This window comes from Barbus barbus (assembly GCF_936440315.1).
Source record: "Barbus barbus genome assembly, chromosome: 5".
NCBI classification, from domain to species: Eukaryota; Metazoa; Chordata; class Actinopteri; order Cypriniformes; family Cyprinidae; genus Barbus; species Barbus barbus.
Genome location: NC_136733.1, coordinates 32,588,905 through 32,609,842, shown reverse-complemented (window position 1 = coordinate 32,609,842; position 20,938 = coordinate 32,588,905). Strand labels below are relative to the sequence as shown.

General features: G+C 36.7%; 1 protein-coding gene across 14 annotated transcripts in view; it reads left to right on the top strand.

Annotated features, from left to right (window-relative positions):
- LOC306870081 (splicing regulator ARVCF-like) overlaps window positions 1-20,938 on the top strand; it is a 226,293-nt gene that overhangs the window by 142,389 nt on the left and 62,966 nt on the right. For 11 of the 14 annotated variants that reach the window (XM_079417131.1, XM_079417139.1, XM_079417133.1 and 8 more), the window contains 2 exons: window positions 19,017-19,175; window positions 20,226-20,246. In XM_079417131.1, the coding sequence (XP_079273257.1) occupies window positions 19,050-19,175; window positions 20,226-20,246 (147 nt within the window). In that variant the 5' untranslated portion in view covers window positions 19,017-19,049. The remainder of the gene's footprint in view (window positions 1-19,016; window positions 19,176-20,225; window positions 20,247-20,938) is intronic. The other 3 variants (XM_079417129.1, XM_079417132.1, XM_079417137.1) reach the window with 1 other exon arrangement.

The window sequence follows — 20,938 nt, the reverse complement described above, 5'->3', positions numbered from 1 at the left end:
AAAGGGAAAACCAGTTTATGGAAATTTGTACAGACATATTGCATAAAACAAAATGGTATATCAAATTATTTTGTTATATATTTTATAACATAGTTGAGAATCATCCTTAAACAAAGTTTAGAAGAAAAAAATCCTGAAACCTAAAAATGTATTGGTGATTTAAAAAAAAAATCCCATTGTTTTAGCCTTTTTGATGTCTATTCATTCCATTTTATTTTTTAGAAAAACTTAGTCCTAGTGTCCTCTACAGAGGACATAGAAAAAATATGAATAAAATATAATTTTTCAAAAATTTTAATTAAAAAAAAAAATTCTAATGCTCTAAACAATGTAATGACATGAAAAAATACTAAATTCACAAAGCTTTTTTTGGGGGGGGGTCTCAGGAGGATATATATATATATATACCCTCATACCATCAGAGATGCTGGCTTTTGAACTGAACGCTGATAACATGCTGGAAGGAAAAAGTACAAATCAAGTTATTTTTGTAATTTAGTTTAGTGCTTTTAGCGGCACAGAAATGACATACTTCACCTTTAATAAGTGCTACTCAGATCTGCCAGACCAACCTTAACCTGTGTTACCCATGCACTTCACAGCTTCTGTGTTGCTATGGTTCTATTACTATGACAGAGAGGTGTCTTTAAATCACAAAGGCTGCTGGGCTTTGTGAGATTTTTGTGTTTAAAAGTGTCTAAGGTGTACAGAAGGACAGATGTTTGGAGAATGCTGGCACAGATAAAGACACGGTCTGGCTGACTGTGCCACTCAAGATGTAACATCAACATAATCATGTTAGTGTCAGTGCAATGAGAGGGGACGGACAGGATACACCCCACATGTCGCTGTGTGCCTCCTGTCTGTCTTAGAGCAGGTGGACCTTTATGAGAAATCAAATTAGTTTTGAGTAGTTCCCCACCCACAATCCCCACACATATGATGCACATATATAAACACTGCTGATGTATCTCATGTGATTTAAAGGGATAGTTCGCCCAAAAATGAATATGTTGTCATCATTTACATGTTGTTCCAAACCTGTATGAATTTCTTTCTTATGTTGAACACAAAAGCAGATAATTTGAAGAATGCTGGTAATCAAACAGCTGATGGTCCCCATTGACTTCCATAGTATTTATTTCCCTACTATGGACGTCAATGGGGACCAACAAATGTTTGGTTCTTCACAATTCTTCAAAATATCTTCATTTATGTTTAACATAAAAAAGAAACTCATACAGGTTTGGAACGACATGAGGGTGAGTAAATGATGACAACATTTTCATTTTTGGGTGAACTATTCCTTTAACTACCCAACGTGGCCCCACATGATGTGGCTCTTCTCTATTACTTCACACTTCAGCCTGCCACGTCTGTGCTGACATATACGTTTGTGACTTCACATTCACTGCCCTGAAGAGAAAAATAGAGCGTGAGAAAAATAATACAACAGGAAATTAGCTTGTATGGTCAAAGAGGAACTCTTTGCACGTTTCGCTGTTATCAAGGGCTTTTTTTGGTTTGTTTTTTGAATTTAGGTTGCTTTACTATAAGACATGGTAAGAACCACTGAATGGTTTGAAGTGCTGTGTGTCTCACACTAGTGTACAAGTTATAGGAACCTTTTTGACTTTGACCTCTTCAGTCTCTCATTTATATAATCCTTTCTGCATTCTGTTCAGTGTATGATGTTGTATGTGTTCAGACCAGATGAAAGTTTCAAGAAGGTCAGAATTGTGCTGGCTATACATTTCAAAGAAAATTAGAGAACCTCAGAGCTGATTTGCACATAGATTGGATTGGCGGCTTTAATTTGGACTCCAGCCCATTCAAGTTAAAGCAATAGTTCAGCCGAAAATGAAAAAGTCTGTAATCATTTACACATCCTCAGGTTTTTTCAAAGCTGTATGATCTTTCTTTTCATTTTGAATTTTAATCTGATGCCTATATATAAAATATATACAAGTATTTCATTTTAAAAAGCCTGTCTTTGATATCACACTCGCATAGCATAAATGGGTATTCATACATGAAAACAAATATAGCTGTCTTTTTATTTTAAGAAGGGGTCCCTTGCAACAAGATCATATTTATGGGTCCTTGGCATCAAAAAGTTGAAAGCCCTTAATCTACATCATTGATACGCTACTGTTCAAAAGATAGGGATCAGAAAGATTTTTGTAAATTCAGTTAATTTAAAGGGGTCATATGATGTTGCTAAAAAGAACTTTATTTTGTGTATTTGTTGTAATACAATGTTTTTACGTGGTTCGAGGTTTAAAAAACACATTATTTTCCACACACTGTACATTACTGTTGCTCCTCTGTGCTCCGCCTATCTGAAACGCGCCGATCTTTACAAAGCTCATCGTTCTGAGATGCGAGGTGTGCTCTGATTGGCCAGCTATCCAATGCGTTGTGATTGGCCGAATACCTCAAGCGTGTGACTGAAATTTTAAGCCCCTTAGCATGTTGTGTGTGATGCCGTGTGGACATAATTACTGATTATAATGACTCGTATGGTCTTTTTACACGCTGTTAAACATAACACCATGTCTGCATTTGTGATCGTAGAAACGCCAAACAAGCACTACTCTGCTCAAAACTTACGTTTGAAAAGTCAGTAGCAAATTCTTTAAATATCGAAACGTACTTACAGGCTGTAACTCGGAAGCACCAGACTGTCCTTGCGACGTTGGAATTGCCCCACTTTATAGTGTTCACAGCCATTCATAGTCTTCACATTGTAGGCTACTCTCTCCCAGGTTCAGGAAACAGTCCTCTGTAAAATGCGCTGCACATATTCGAATATTTGCATTGTACTGTTCTGGAACAGTGTTGTAAATATAACTTAACCACTGATTTCTAGTTGTGTACTCATTTGGAAGGCCAAACAAAGTACTTTTGCTTTCACAACGAAACACACAGCGTCTCCAGTACATGGCAGCGGCAACAACAATACTACAGCGTGAATAAAAGTTACGTCTTCTTTCATTGCATATACGTTTGGGTGGTGTTATGCAAATCTTCCCACACTGTGACGTAGACACGTGGGGGTGTGTTTGAATGAGCCGTTTTAGGAAGGCGTGACAGAGTCTTAATTTTATAAAGAATATCTCTTTGTGTTTGAGAATTTAATCTTTGCAACTTTACAGATCTTATAAATGCACAAACAGCTTGTAACACTCCAAAGACGAAGGAAAACGCATCAAATGACCCCTTTAAATTTTACTCCGATAGAATGCAAGTGACCAAAAGTAACAGTAAAAGGCTATTACATTTGCAAAAATGTTTTAAAAATGCATTGCTTTTGAACTTTCTGTTTCTGTAAGAATCCAGAAAAAAATGTATCACAATTTCCACAAAAATATTACTTTCATTGATATTACATTTTTCGACATTGATAATAATAAGAAATATTTTTGAGAACCAAATCAGTATATTAGAATGATTTCTGAAGGATCGTGTGACACTGAAGACTGGAATAATGGAAATTATTCCAATTATAAAAATTCTACTTTACCATCACAGGAATCATTTTATTTTTTTTAATTATTTTAAATTGTAATAATATGTATACAGTCTTGTTGAGCATACAACTTCTTTCAGAACTAGTGCATATTATAATATCTATGCCTGTATTTGTATTTACTGCATTTAGTACCACACTGTAAAAAAAATCAGTAAAATTTACAGAATAAAATGGCAGCTGTGGTTGCCAGAATTTTACCGTAAAAAAAGCGGTAGCAAAGTTTAGATTTTATGGTTTTAACTGAAATTTACAGGTAAATACCATAATCTCATTAACTGATATAATGTTAAACCAACCTATTGAAGTACTGAAATCTGTTTTGTACCTTTGTAATACACTGATGACCACCAAAAGCAGGTGGTGATGAGAAAGTCACATGATGAACCAAAGCCAAGCACAAGCAGCTTTTAAATATTAACATATATAGAAGGTGCACAGTGTCATTCACACAAACACTAAACACCATCGTGGTAACACACATGAAACTGAAATAATGCAATAAACATTAATTTAACAACATTAGGTGTAACATACAACCCTAATGTGCAGAACGGATAAGAAAAAACTAAGAAACAGTTATTTCAACAAAAACAAAAAAAACATCAAATTTGAAATGTAATGCAGGGAATTCTGGGAATGTCAATTTATGGTTATTCACTGTAAATTATACATTCTTTTTCACTTCCAAAAATGGTATACTACCGAAAAATTACATAAAATGGCCAAAACGGTTTTTCACCATATATACAGGTACATTGAATATTGTGAAAAAGTTAATTTTTTCTTTTGTAACTTATTTCAAAAAGTTAAACTTTCATATATTTTAATTCATTACATGTAAAGTAAAACATTTCAAAAGTTTTCTTGTTTTAATTTTAATAATGATTAGAGCTTACAGCTCATGAAAGTCAAAAATCAGTATCTCAAAATATTAGAATATTTACATTTGAGTTTCAATTAATGACCATCCCTACAGTATAAATTCCAGGTATCTCTTGTTCTTTGAAATCCCAATAATGGGGAAGACTGCTGACTTGGCAATGGTCCAGAAGATAAACATTGACGCCCTCCACAAAGAGGGTAAGTCACAGAGGGTCATTACTGAAAGGTGTGACTGTTTACAGAGTGCTGTATCAAAGCATATTAAATGCAAAGCTGACTGGAAGGAAGAATTTGGGTAGCAAAAGGTGCACAAGCAACAGGGATGACCGCAAGCTTGAGAATACTGTCAAGCAAAGCTGATTCAAACACTTGGGAGAGCTTCACAAGGCGTGGACTGAAGCTGGAGTCAGTGCATCAAGAGTCACCACGCTCAGACGTCTTCAGGAAAAGGGCTACCAAGCCACTTCTGAACCAGAGACAACGTCAGAAGCGTCTTACCTGGGCTGTGGAGAAAAAGAACTGGACTGTTGCTCAGTGGTCCAAAGTCCTCTTTTCAGATGAAAGTAAATTTTGCATTTCATTTGGAAATCAAGGTCCCAGAGTCTGGAGGAAGAGTGGAGAGGCACAGAGTCCATGTTGAAGTCCAGTGTGAAGTTTTCACAGTCAGTGATGATTTGGGCTGCCATGTCATCTGCTGGTGTTGGTCCACTGTGTTTTCTGAAGTCCACAGACAACGCAGCCATCTACCTGGAAATTTTAGAGCACTTCATGCTTCCTTCTGCTGACAAGCTTTATGGAGATGCTGATTTCATTTTCCAGCAGGACTTGGCACCTGCCCACACTGCCAAAGGTACCAAAAGCTGGTTCAATGACCATGGTGTTACTGTGCTTGATTGGCCAGCAAACTCGCCTGACATGAACCCCATTGAGAATCTATGGGGTATTGTCAAGAGGAAGATGAGAGACACCAGACCCAACAATGCAGATGACCTGAAGGCCGCTATCAAAGCAACCTGGGCTTCCATTACATCTGAGCAGTGCCACAGGCTGATCGACTCCATGCCACGCCGCATTGATGCAGTAATTCATGCAAAAGGAGGCCCAACCAAGTATTGAGTGCATAGAAATGAACATACTTTTCAGAAGCCTGACATTTCTGTTTAAAATATCCTTTTTTAATGTAAATTTAATATAAAATATATATATTTAAATATAATTTTTTGGAGATGTACATGTAGTAGGGGAACTTACCGTTAACCATTTAACAGGATTTTACTGTAGCATTTTTACAGTCTTTTACCGTTAAATTCACAGTAATTTTTTACAGTGCACAGTTTTACTTAGTTCATTTAGGTCATTTAGGAACAGTGATGTAGCAGCCCTTTAATTCTGCCAAAATGTGTTGCAGATCCACCAGCCTGCTCTTACCTCATTCACTATTTAAAAACGACATGTCAGACGGATGCATTACTTATGACTAAACTCTCTAACCACCTTCCTGGATTAGTCATCACATTTCAGAATGAGCATAGACATACTAATTTAGCCGTATCTCATCAAAACTGTTCAAATGTTTGTTGTGACTCTTTTATAGTGAGTCATTTTGTTTATAATTTACACTCTCATTACAATGAGATTAACTGACTTCCTCTTCAGCAGGGGTGGAACTAAATTCCAGGCAGTTAGGACAGGAAAGCTTTGAGAGCTCCTTAGCATTTCCTTCCTGGACTGATACAATGCTCCAATGCTTATTATCAATGTTGAAAACAGTTCTGCTTAATATTTTTGTAAGAACTGTGATACTTTTTTTTCTTTGGTGCATAAAGTGTTCAAAAGTACTTATTTATTTGAAATACAAATCTTTTGTAACAATATAAAGTCTTTACTGCCACTTTGCATTTACTGTGAGCAATGCATTCTTGCTGAATAAAAATATGATTTTTATAAAAAAAAAGATTGAACTGATCTCAAACTTGATAATGTAAGCATATTATTTCAGCTTAGACTATGTTGGTTGAGTGTGTGGCATTTTATTGCACTAATTATATATATATTTTTTTTAGTGCTTCTGCTTTGAAAGCTCAGATTTGGCAATTTATTCAAAGGGAAATCAGATGTTGGATGTTTTATTGTTACTTGGCTGATGAATGGAGAGGTGTTGAAGTGAAACTATGGTTTTGACAGCTGTAAGGTTGAACTGTTGGGTCACACTTCCAGGATTCCAGCTGTAATTATGAAGCATGCTGGATATCTCTGGACATGACACTGGATGTATGCACAGATATACTCACACAAACAAGCCATCTTTCTCAGCACTGCCACTTCCTTCCTGCTCTAATGAGGGTTTGATATCAGGCTGGCTGTGGGCAGCTGTGATATCTCTCAGATATCTACTTATTGGAACATCAGATAATGAATGTTCTGACCCTGAAAATAATTCAAATCGCTTGCACAGCGAGTTTATCAAAGATAGATTTTTTTTTTTTTTCATGCAGACGTGTAGAATATTATGTCCTAATTAACAATACTAATGAAATTAGAAAATTATATAAAAAAATATGAGTTATTCAATCAATTAATTACATTTATTATTTAATAAAATAAAATTTTCTTGTCTGTCTGTAGGTTTATTTATTTATATTTCTTCACATTATGACTACATGAGAAATAGCTCCATGAGATATTAAGAGAACAATACCAGCGTAACTGGTCGCTCTCACCTCAGCTGCATTTATAGATTTGGTTTTGTTTTTACAAAAGTGATTGTTGCCTCAGTGTAGACTGAGTCTCTATATGGCACATCTCAGGCTTGTTACAGAAATATTTTGTTGTCATTCTGTAACTTCTGTGAGCTGCAGCTAAAATGATAATTTATTATGAAACCAGATTCAGTAATACTTTCATAAAGACCGTGTTTTACAGGTCACGGTTTGTGCAACACTTGACAGAGACTCGCTGATTGTTATAAAAGCAAGTCACGCACAATAATGCCCTTTGTTTTGCGTAATGAAAGAGCACTCTTTCTCCATAGCTGAGTAGGGGGAACGAATTAGCTACGCTTCAGCTATTGGTTTATTATCCACAAGCTCTCTTGTTGTGTGCCATTAATCTATGATTATAAATCTAAACAGGCAATTAGGAGCCAATATTCCAGAAATCAAAATCCAATCTGCCACTAATCAAACACACCTTCGTAGTGGGCCGCTGAAATTGAATGGCAGTGGGCTGGAATACATTAGAACTAATGATGCCCAAGTATAACTCTGTCTTTTTTTTATTCTCTTTTTCTCTCTGTGTGTCTCTTTATATCTTGTCTCATTGCTTTCAGCTCGTCTCTTCACTTTCTAGTCTCTGGACACTACATAACCCATTCTGTTTGCTATTTGTGCATGAGTTTATGGACAAAAACAGAGAGAATTTAGAAGTCTGTTTCACACGGGGGGTGGGGTGGGGGTGTCATGTTCTTATAAATATGTTCATCTTGTTTTTTTTGTCAAAAAGTTTGTCAAAAAGACTAGTTTATTTATTGAAAAATAATTAATACTTTTATTCAGCAAGGATGCATTAAATTGATCAAAAGTGACAGTAAAGACATTTATAAATAAATGTTGTTTTTTAAACTTTCCATTCATCTAAGAATCATGGAAAAATGTATAACTCTTTCCATAGAAATATTAAGCATTGTAACTGTTTTCAACATTGATAATAACAAGAAATATTTCTTGAGCACCAAATCCGCATGTTATAGTGATTTCTGAAGGATCATATGACACTGAAGAGTGCTGAAAATTCTGAAATTACATTTTAAAATTTTGAATATAGTTTTAAAATGTTATATTTCACAATATTATTATACTGTATTTTACATTGACATTAAGCCATTTACATGTATCAATTTATTCCAAATAATCATTATTTAATAAACGCACATTGGTTTGCTGAAAGAAACATAAATATATTGTATCATAATATACAAGTAACAATAGCTGATGCCGTGGAGCTTTTCTCCTCCGCTGCTTTCAAAGCCCCAAGGATCAGATCCAGTTTCTTCATGTAGCTTGTGCTTTTAGGGCTCATGTGGATCCTGAGAGAATATTGCTTACAGATGGGCCTTTCACTTGAGGTATGAATAGCCACATCTCGGTGGCACAGACAGGACCGGGTGGGTTTCTAATGGATCATCCGGCCGCTCCTCAATTTCACAGCACCGTCTTCGTGACGCCGTAACGTGCAGATGGTTGATCAAGCTCCCAGACTTCTTTGTTGAACACTCCAGCCGTGTACTGCATGCATACACTGAACAGTGCTGCAACGCATTAGTCAATGGACCACGAAATGCCAGTCGCTTTTAGCATTTGTGAAGTATAGTTCAGGTGCTGAGAGGCCCTTGACATGGATAAGTAATGTTTTAGCTGCGAGATGGATGACTATAAGACCAGTTCACATGGCTTTTCGTTATAAATCTATGTATGTGATGCATAAGGCTTCATAAATTTAGAATTGTGAAGAATATAACCACCTTAAACAGGTCAAGGCAGAGCAGGATAAATTGCATTGAGCCTGGAGCTCTGTGTGTATGTATCTCTCAAATCACTGGATATATTACACAGCCTTTATCTGACTGCACAATACAAGCCATGCTGTAAATCAAGGGTTTCCATGACAGCATGTCCTTCCTTTTTGGTGAAGCATGTATTAGAGAGGCAGCTCGCTCACTGGTGTGACTTTACACAGCCGCTCACTCGCTCGTACACACATGCTATCATAATGTCTGTCGCTGATTTGATCACTTCTGAGTGGCTGCGCATTAGGGTGAGATAAGGATGTGATAGACAGAACGTGTGAACTGAGCAATCACTCATCGCAGGCTGTTAAAGTGTCCATGACGGTCCACCGCCGCTATCCAGCCCTCTGTGTGACTGTGTTTCAGAGGCTGCCTGGTCCCCAGGTCTGATATTTGATCTGTTAACAGCTGGACTTTTAGTGGTAGAAGCAGCAAACAGGACAGCGGGAGCAAGTGCAATGACAGGAGGAAGTCAAACACATGTCTTTCCTGCCCTGCACATGGCCACAGCCCGGAGGGCTCCGCATGAACTGATCTCTTGGCAAAGGCTCCCAGCGCCTCTTCCTGGAGAGACCACATTGCTGACTGGCAGCCATAAGCCATACAAAAACAGTATTTGCTGTGCGTGCTGTTGTTGATTTACGTCCTCTGAAACCCTGGATAGCAATAGTCTGAAGTTGCTTGACCCAATTCATGCAGGGGCACTGTGCATTACTCCCTCATTTTCACATCCTCTAATCAAACAAACAAGTTACTACAAGGTCGTTGCTCCTCCTGTAGTCTGATGTCGTGCAAAATGTTATCCCTCTTGGATTGCAAAGTGATTCTGTCAGTTAAAATGACTGTACATTATACATTTGTCTTCCTGATCATGTTATGGTAGCATACATTAACTGATTAGCCTACTAATTTGAAAATCTGCTTTGATTATCTGTTGTAGTTAATTAAGTAGGTAATTAGTTGGTTGGTTTATAAATATATATTATTATTTTTACTTTTTAAATTTTAGTATATTTTATTTTTATTTTAGTCTGCGATCGTAGTGTAATGTTTTGATTATCTGTTTTAATTGGTTAGTTAGTTAGTTAAATAGTTGGTTTATAAATATAAATACCATAGATTATTTTATTTTACTTTACTTTTAACCTGTGATTGTTGTGTAGTGTTTTGATTATCTGTTTTGAATATTTTGCATTGTATTTTTTTTTTTAACAAGTTTTATTTATAGCAAACAAACTCACTGTGTTTGTTTTGGTACTATATTGGGAAGGTTTAGGTTTCTTGTTTTGCGGATTTTCTTTCTTCTTACTCTGTATAGGCAAACAGAAGTGATATATGCTCTGGCTGTGTTGTCAGGGTTGCATTCCAGAGAGGGAGCGCTTGACCGTAAGCTGAATTATATGAGTGAAAGTGTGAGAGTGCGGGCGACAGTGTGCTTTTTCAAGCCCCGCTGTGCCAGAAATCTTTCAGAAGGGTGTAACTTGGATACGTGACTAATTCTTTCCAGATGTTCAAAATTACCGTCGCAAAAATATTTTTCATCTAGCAAGTCTTGTGGGGGGTTAATGGAATCACGTAGATCATGTATTTTTATTCATTATGCAAACAAAGCTTGAAAACCTGTGCCAGACAAAAAGTTTTGCTTCGCTGAGTAAATACTATTTTTTTTTTTTTTCAAAGAGGGTCTCCTTTGAGGTTCTTCACCGTTTTTGTTTTTTTGTCCAGACCTGGGAATCTGGAACAAAAGAACAAAAGGGGTGGCCAAGGGAGAGAGAGAACGGCTTCCCAAAGCTGTTGTTAGAGAAGCGGCTGTGGCCAAAGTGTGAGGAATGTCTAAAATGAGGCCCCCGTGTTCGGAGACGATGAGAGGATGGAGATTTGGCACTGGATCACTCGGGAGGACAAAGAGATTAGCAGAGCCATTACAGCCTGCTAGCTTCTCTACCTCGCCTTTTCTCTTTCATCCCTCGTCCTTCCATCCCTTTTTTAGTCAAACTTATCTGCCAGCCGTCATCTCTAAGCGCTTTTGACCATCCGTTACTTGTGGCTCTCTGTGGAATGCCACAGCCTGACCCCTCTTCCCCTCTTCCCACATCATTCCGCCCCATTGGGACGCATCTATCCGTTGGCTCAGGCCTGGCTGAAGCAGAGCTGTTCCTGAGCAGGTCGCATTCAGAGGCTTCAGCTGCTTGCTCGTCACTCATTGTGTCCCCTCCGACCAATTACCCTCCTCCATTTTACTTCCGCTCAGTCATATGGAGGAGATCCGTGTGCCCTCTTTTCAGTTATTTGTTTTTTAAATTGTCTGATTTATTTGCTCAATTTTCCACAAGTGCAGCGCAGTGAAATGAAAGCCAGTTCCTGCTCACTGTCACATCCTGGCATGGTGGGTGTGACTCTCGGTCATGAAGATGGATGCGGAAAAGTTGATGGGAAGCTGGTATGACCCAAGGTTATACAAACGCTCTTGGCAGAGGGATTAATTGTGTAAGATCTTACAGATGATTGCAGTCGTGAGGTCTGACTGAAATCCTGTTAGCCAGAGCGCGATGCATTACTGACGGTGAGACCGTGGCCCAGATGATGCATGGCAACTATAATGAACAAAGTGGAGGTGAGAAAACTTATCTTCTCTGTATCTTTCTGACCTTCTCTGGAGGGGTATTAAGTTAGTTGATGATGTCTCACACACTGTAACGGTTATGAAACTAATAATCGGACACAAATGTATCGAAAGAATATTTGAGACGTTTTTCAGTCAGCGGGATGCTAGCTTACAACTCAGTGGATACTGTGCAGGGTAGACTGTGTATACTGTTATTTTTTTTTTATATTTGGTTAAACTTTAATGAAACAGGAAAGATTCATTGGAGACAAATGAATCTAAAGGCTGTAATACACTGCACAACTTTTCCCTGATCGGTCAGAGCAAGTCTGCTCAGATTTAGCATTAAATTGTGTAATGTATGATGGGCACATAGCATGATTTCTTCCAGTTAGAGGATATGAAACATGTTTGATATTTGGAGTTGATTTTAAAACACAAGTAGTATGAATTTGTCATGCGTCTTCTACCAGCAATGTGTATGGTTCTCCGTGAGTTTTGTTGTGCTCAGAATTACTTGAAAATCTGGTGTGTGATGCCTAGTGTTTTAAAGGGGTCATGGACTTCCTCTTTTATTATTTTGTACTGTTCTGAGGTCCACTTAAAATGTTACCAAGATTTTTACATCAAAAGCCATCATAATTTAGAAGTAATTGGCTATTTTCTGTCCTGTTTTGACCACCCTCATGGCTGACTGTAGTAAACGCCCACTGTTATGATTGGCTAACAGTTGTGTATGTTTGACAGCCTACATCCTTCATAGATGGACGCTGCTGTGATTTATGTTGAAAATACATAAATACTCAGTACATATCAAATGATCTGTAATAACAGACAAAGCAATACACACTTGTGTGTTGCGACATTACTGTCAGATCCAATATAGTCAGCACAGCATCTATTACTTACAATCTTTATGAAAATCCCACGTCGAATTGTGCCTTGTTTGTAAACAAATCTGTGGTAAAATGAAGTGAACAAAGGACAGAGTTCTTACTGACGAGGTCTGGATCTTCATTAACCCTTAACTGCATGAATGTTTTCGGCAATCACTCTTACATATTCGGGTCTTTTACAGAAGAATAAAATAAAGCATATTTTGAAACTTAGAAGGGTTCAATTTGAGCAGATTCAGCATCAGTACATTCAGCATCTGCCTCATATTCACGATCTCAACCATATTCTCAAAACAATCATTTTCAGTGACTTCAAAATCAATAGTTAGATCGCTGGCAGCTTATTTACCACATCCAGCATCAAATGGCAGTGACATTTATATTTAATTGCATATAGTAATGCTCTGCAGTAAAGCCATTCAAACCATTTCAATTTGTGCCGATGATATTCGTTTGTTTTATGCCTGAGGTAATTATGAGTGAAACACCACGTCATCATTGTGTATCAAACAGTGCCACCTTGAGGAAAAAGATGCATTGCACATATTGAGTCATCAGATATGTAAATATAGTTGCGTGGAAAAAAATACTTAAACATTTACATACCTTGGGTCTCTAGCGACCCTATACACTTTTTTTTACAAATAATTAATCAGAAAACAGGCATTCTTTTATATTTTACCATTTTTTTTCTTGTTATATTGTTTATAATGCATAGATTGAGGAATACTAAGAAAGCTGATGTCTAACTTTAAAAAATGAAGGAGGGAGAGGGTAGAGAATTATGTACCGGGTCGCTAAAGACCCGAGGTATGCATTTAAGGGTTAAAAATGAAGTTCATCCACTCTTTCCTGACGTTGGGATCAGAAGGAAGGCAATGCAAAGACTGCACTGTGTCTTTTTTCTTCGGAGCCATATTTAACGTTTAGTTTCTAAGTAGACCTGCATTTGCGTCTGTCATTTTCACTACATATGCGAATCGGTAGGCAAGGCTAAACAGGCAGCGATGTGGAAGCAGGTGTTGATCATCTTCTGGTAGGCGGTGTTTAGCCACATTATTACGTCATAATAGCACATTCCACAAGCTGTCATTTCGGCAGACTGGCTTCAATATAAGCTGTTTTTAGACTCACAAGAAAGTTTTGAGTTCTAAAACTTTTATAGTACATTTTATAGTACAATAACCTCTAAAATGTCAAAAGATCAAGGGAATTTTGATTTCTCAGTTCATGACCCCTTTAAAATGTTCAGACAAGAAGTTTTGTAGTGTATTCTAGCCCTAAAGAAAATCAGACCCTGTGTCCAAATATGCCTCCCTGCTGAACAGTACATAAAATAAATAGTATGTCTGCATTTGTGGTATTCATGAAAGAGTGAAAGAAGAGTACCACAGATCACCATCAGTTCAAAATCAGTAGTTCACTAGTTTTCTGTAATTCAGGGTCAAGTTAATATAATATAAAGTTTAATAAATGTACAAAGTACATGTAATTTAAAAAAAAAATTAAAAATACAAAATACTTTGCTAGATTTCCAATGTTAATAACTGTGAAAATGTGTCATCACAGTCTGGGATAAAGGTCCATTAATTATAGTTCAATCATTTTTCAGGAAATGGAAATTGCAATGCATTGCACTGATAAAATATTCCACAATGTAAAATCTAATTTGGTATTATTTACTACTCTTACTGCAGTATATACTGTAGTATTCATTTTGAGTACAAAATGCATATTACAGTTTCTGTATGCTCAGGATGTGCAAAAATTGTGCTTTTAGCTTGTCACTGGGGCAGAATTCTTAAAAGTACACCTTATCTACCTAAAGCAGAGGTGTCCAATCCTGCTCCTGGAGTGTCAACTTCCTGCAGATTTGAGCTCCAACACACATTTGCCTTAGACATTTTTAGTGAGTCTGAAGACCTTGATTAGCTGGTTCAGGTGTGTTTAATCAGGGTTCAAGCTAAACTCTGCAGAACCATGGCCCTCCAGGAACAGGTTTGGACACCCCATACCTAAAGGTTGTGTATCAGGCTAAAAGTACAGTTTTTGTAAATTAGTTCTCTTAATATGTGCATCTAGACAAATTGCATAGTGTACTCAACATGCATACGAAATACTGCAGCAGTATTAAGAGTAGTATGACATTCTAGTCTCCACTCCTAATTTTCATTCTTTATATTTCTAGATTATGCATCAAAGGTAAATTAAAAAAAAATTAATAACACCCTTAAAGAAATTAGAAAGGCATTGGTTGTATTTGAGGTGTGAAGTGTGGAGAGCACACTTGCTGCAGACAGGTGGTCTTTTTATCCAGTGTGGATCAGGGACAGGCCTGATAGCAGACTGACTCTGCTATTCAGAAGCTTTTTAATTGCCAATCGTTTTCTCATTTGCCTATCTGCTCTCTTTGCTCCGGCTCATATCATCTTCTCCAGCTCTGTCTCAATTTGCCTTTTGTGAAAGACTGATGTTTATCTCACACACCTCTGTGTCAAGCTAGAAAAAAGATGAAATTAAAACCTACCTGGTATTTCTTTTTTTGCATAAGAAACCATGCTGTGCAATTACCAAACCCTCAATTATGTGCAGATTCGACACAAGGTTTTGAAACATGATATAACGCTCATGAAAAGGGCCTCTGCATTTCTCGTGCAAAAACCCAAAGTGAACTGAGGTCTTGGTTTTTTTCTAGCTTGTTTCCTTAAAGTCCTCGTTAACAATCGGTCTTTGGCATGTTGCTAAGGAACACCCGATTCTCCCACAGCTTTGAATCTGTTCTCAATGCTCAGAGACTCTCACGTTGAAGCGCTTACTACATGCACAAATGTTAGCTAGGTAAGAAGGACGTGTAAAGAAACCTGTGATTGATGTATTATTTGACATGCCCCAGATGTTTATAATTATTGTCAGTCTATTGTCTTTCTCCAGAAGAAAGGAATTATAGGTGTTCATTTCTCTCTAAAAATAGAACGCATTAAAAGAGGCTCATTTTCTAAAGCCCGTTGGGTTGCCCAGAAACTCCTTTCTGTTATGCAAGACATGCTGTGCAAGCACACACACACAGAAACACACAGACACAACGGTGGGTTCAGCAGTTCACCTGTGTAGTTGTCATGGAGGCAAAGCTGCTATCTGTGGCAGCAGATTTCCCCCATGCGGTGCGGATCATCCGTGATAGAGACGCTGCTGAATGATGCTCAGGTTGGTTTCAAAATCCTCAGCCTGCCTTTCTGGCCTATATCTCGGTCCGCTGACTGAGGAAACTTATTTATGGGCTTTTGCCCTATCATTAAAGGGGAATTTTCACTGGAAAAGCAAACATCATGGATGGCTGGTGAACATTAAACTTTTACATTCTGAAAGGTATTGATGTAATGGTCAGGTGTTTATTTTTATACTGTAAATAAACTAGATCTGGCTCCGGGTCTCCCACAGATCTCATTTTGCTTTTGTATATTTCTATAAGGGTTCCTGTTTGGGTAAATGGCAGTGCTGTGCTGATCATGAGGTTCAAATGTAAGGAACTTTTATAGTAGAATAGAAAATCAGTGCTTTAAAGGATTTCTAAAGATTGCCAGTCAATGGTAAAAAACAAATAAATAAATAATCAGTATGCGGATCTTGTTTTTCAGCAAGAATATCTGAACGTCCTTAAAACAAGGTTGTTTTACTTTAGAAGCAAGACTGCATGAGAGACCAAGACTTACTTTTAGAGAATATATCTTGAAGTATTGCAAAGTATTTTTCATTGGCAGATTTATTTTTTTCACTTGTTTTTATAAGCATTCATTTTGGAAAAATTAAAATAGAGCAAAAATGCAGTGAAAAAATATATTTCCAGCTTCTATAGTAATCATTTTAAATGTACCTTAAAACCTGTAAAAATATCTGCCATTGATATATATACTACACAATCTATTCTATATATATTCAATGAACAACAAGACAGTGATGCACAATATCTGGAGCTATTTTGCAACAGAGAAGTAATTTACTTCCCTCAAACATCTTTTCACTCTTATTTGCCTTAAACTCTGTTTTTCTGCGCTTCTGAACTCTGTAGCTCCCACAAAGTGATCGTTAGCCTCTCTGAAGCTGCTCTCTAGAGTATCCTCTTGCTTTGAGCAGACAGTTTTGTGGGACGACCTTTTCTAGACAGTGCCTGGTGGTTTGATGTAGCCTCCGTTTCATGATAATTCAACCAATAATGTCCCCAGAGACATCAGAGATATTTTCTTTGCTCTTTTCTTTACTTTTTAAATGTTTATCTTCAACAATTTTGGAATGTTTTTTAGTTCTTGCCGTTTTCTTTTTTTAAATAATTATTATCCCTTAATGTTAATATTAATAATTTACAGGATAGCGGACAATTACAAGAATGTTAGTAAGAATTCATGAGTTTCAAAAATATCACCGAGAACTAAATTTCAGTGTTTGTAGTTGCATACAAAGGAAAGATTAGCACTATATTTTGCTCCTTCAGGCTGACAATAAATGACCATGAAGTGCACCCAGCATATGTGGGGAAGCAAGACCCAGTTTCGATTCTCATTAACATAATGTCATTAGAAACAGATACGTTCATTGTTCACTTGTCATGTTATGCCATGATTCCCATATAAAAATCCATGCTGAAAAGAGGCATATTTATCTGTGCTTTCACAGGGGTGCTAATAGGCTCTTTAAAACTCTCGCATTACTTTCTCATATTGAATTCTGCTCAAGTCTGCTTCTGGGCTGTCAGAAAGTTAATCAAAGCTTTGTTTCTGTGCGGTACGCCTGCATAATCCATGTGGCACTCAGCTATTAGGAGTGAGCCACTTCAGTTTAGATGTTTTTATCCTCATCAATCATCGGTTTCAATCAATTCATGTACTGACACTCCTGTCTTAGACCAATTAATGGAACAATTAAAATGTAATCACTCCAGAAAGAAGGAAAAGTTTCTTTTGACTTCAGTTTCTCTTAGAAGAATATAGTTCTGAGGTTGGACAGGCAGCCGCTCGAACTGCCAGCGCAGAGAAATGATACTGACACATGAAAGGCTAGAAGTCAATGATTAGCGAGACGGGCTACGGATCAATTTGTCCTGGCGCAGACTTTGAAGCCTTCCGCTATGCTAATCAATGAAAAACTGCCTGCTCGTTAATGAATTCAAAGATGGATGGAAAACAAATGGCTACCTCTGGCATCGTCCCTCATCGGCCCTCCTGTGGCCTCAACACACACACACACACAGTTCTCCCCAGACTGATTGTAGTGTTTGCTGTTGTTTCTTTTGTGCGTCATTTGTAGTGTTTTTACAGTTGCCTCAACCAACTTTGCTTCATATTTTCATTTACAAGTGCTATAGCTTCAGGAAGCATTTTATTTTTGATTGTTTGCTGATTTTTACCATCTTGCCTGATGATATGAGGTCTCAAGAGCTTTCTTTTTTCTCTCTCTTAAGCAGGCATGTTGAGCCTGCTTATATCATTGTACCCTGAAGATTCAACACTCCAGGGTTTTCTATATAATTCTGTTTTTTTGCAGTAGAATATATATGCAGTACAATATATTATGCGTGTGTATTTGTGCATTTCATTAATTCATTATAATGAATTAATGAAATGCACAAATAAATGTAGTTTGACTTATTGTAAAAACATATATGTACAGTATATATAAGATGTAGTGTGTGTTATTTATATATATATATATACACACACACACACACACACACACACACACACAGTTGAAGTCAAAACTTTACATACACCTTTCAGAATCTGCAAAATGTTAATTATTTTACCGAAATAAGAGGGATCAAACAAAATTCATGTTATTGTTTATTTAGTACTGACCTGAATAAGATATTTCACATAAAATATTAAGAATCAAGTGTATGTAAACTTTTGAATGGGGTCATTTTTATACATTCAACTATTATTTTCACTTGTGGACTATATGTAAACATCTTTTATGTGAAATATCTTATTCAGGTCAGTACTAAATAAACAATAACATGCATTTTGTTTGATCCCTCTTATTTTGGTGAAATAATTAACATTTTGCAGATTCTGAGTATGTATATGTGTATATGTATATGTGTATATATATGTGTATGTTATTGTATGAACAACCAGTCAGTAATGATACTCACTTAAGTTTCTCGTAACGCTTTCATTTCGAGACTGACATCACTGAAACGTGTGTCACATTGATTTAGTTCAGTGAGTTGATTCAGGAATAGATGTTGCTGTCAAACTGATTCATCATTAACTCCCAAATTCATGAGTCGTCTTCAATGATTCATTAAAAAAGACTGCTTCTGACTACATTCAATATACTGAATCAGACAAGTCCTTGCATTGAGTGCCTGCTCGAGTCATTCCTTTGCTATATGCTGTTTTATGAGTAGAAAGGATGAGCAATATTAAAATATTCCCTCATCTGTTATTCAAAGCTGTAAAAAGGTTTGCCTGAACACCCAGGTTATCCCACAGCAGTGACCTCTGACCTTGAACCACCACTCTCTGCTTTGTCCCACAGGAGCAGAGCCCCAGTAACCAGACATCACTGGCCATGATGCAGGAGCCACAGGAGGTTGTAGAGGAGACTGTAACCATAGAGGAAGACCCCGGCACACCCACCTCTCATGTTTCTGTGGTTACCTCAGATGATGGGACTACACGCCGCACAGAGACTAAGGTACTCCTGCTTACATCTGCCACATTTTCATATGTCTTTTGTTTGTACTTAATTAACATTATTAGACATGCAAATGCACACAAGTGCTCATTCATGCTCGCAACATCTCATGGTTCTTTAATTAATTACTACAAAGAGATTCAATTCTAAGAGATGATCTGTATTATATAAGAAATAGGCTGAAGTTACTGACTATATTCATGCATTGCATAAAATTTTGAATTATATCAAGAAGAAATACATTAATATTCTTCTTGTTGACATTTTTACATGGAAAATAAAATCTCTTGTATAAATCAGTGTTATTTTAGTATTATTAGTATGCTATCATAGCGTTTATTAATATTTTGAAGTAGCTTATATTTGTTTAGTTTTTTTACTTTTAAATTTGAGTTAAAATTGAATACATATTATGTACTTTTGTTATTTTTTTTCCCTATTTTGTTTTTATTTATTTTAATTTTATTTAAGTTTCTTTCTATTACTTCAACTTCAAACTTATTTCAGTTCAACTTATTACATTTCTAATTTAAGTTTTTGTCAATTCAAATCTTCATCTGATGTGTGTGTATATGTATGTGTGTGTGTGTGTATATATATATATGTGTAAAAAAATTTTTTTTTTTTTTTTTTTTAGCAGTTTTATTTAAAAACAACAACACTGGTATAAACCTTTTGTCCAGATTAGTGGGAGGTGTTTTGATGTGTTTTACAGTAGTCAGAGGGTTCTAGAACGAGCTTGTGTTTAATTTCACCCAATCAACTCTTTAGTGATCAGACAGGGGGATCAACATGGCAGACTAGTGCTTCTTTACCAGTAACACAGCTCAGCTGTATTGAACCTGAGAGTTTGCAAAAACACATAACAAAATGTGTTAAAAGGCAAAAGTTGAGGGCTTTCAGGATATAAAAATGATGCTCTTAATATTCTAAAGAGAAACATTCTCAGTAATAGTAATAGCTTTGTTTAGATCTATTAATTTATGTTGTAGTTTTGTAAGCCACATGGTCTTGAATATGCCTTTGCTTTTGTTTTGTTGTTTGTAAAAGGACAATGTGACTAATATGAAGGTGAGTTCAAATCTCTCCCTCACATACGCTTTCTCACACACGCCTCTTGTCAGTCACCATTATTTGTGCCCATTGAAGCTCAGCAATGCACAGCATCACAGCGCTGGTGTGAAATCACTGCATAAAGCTTCATTTGGCAGAGCGGTCACCTCTTAACGTCCTTTACTGCTACAGTCCTGCTCTTGAGTTTACATACCCCTTGCAGATTCTGCTAAATGTTTATCATTTATAAAAAATAAAAAAAAAGAGAGAGATCATACAAATTGCATTTAAAAAAATGCCCTGATGATAGTGATGATGATGGTAAAATGAGCAGACAGCTGTTTTTCCATATTTTTAGGTGCAGTATGTTGAAATGTAAACGTGTCAATTACAGGCTACGTTGTTGGTTTTTTAGACAGGAGGGCTGACAGCTTATTGTTGCTATGGAAACATTGAATCTAAATGTTGTATTGTGTGAATGCAGAACCTTTGTTTGAAATACATACGCTATTTGATTTATTTGATTACATTCGGATTGCATTTTTGAATTTGAATTGAGGAAAAAACATACAGTATATAAACATACTGTAGCAGGTGACTCAATGTTATAGGGATAGTCATCATTTACTCACCCTCAAGTAGTTCCAAACCTGCATGAATGTCTGCTTAATGCAAAGGAAGATATTCTGAAGATTGTGGGAAGCAGAGCA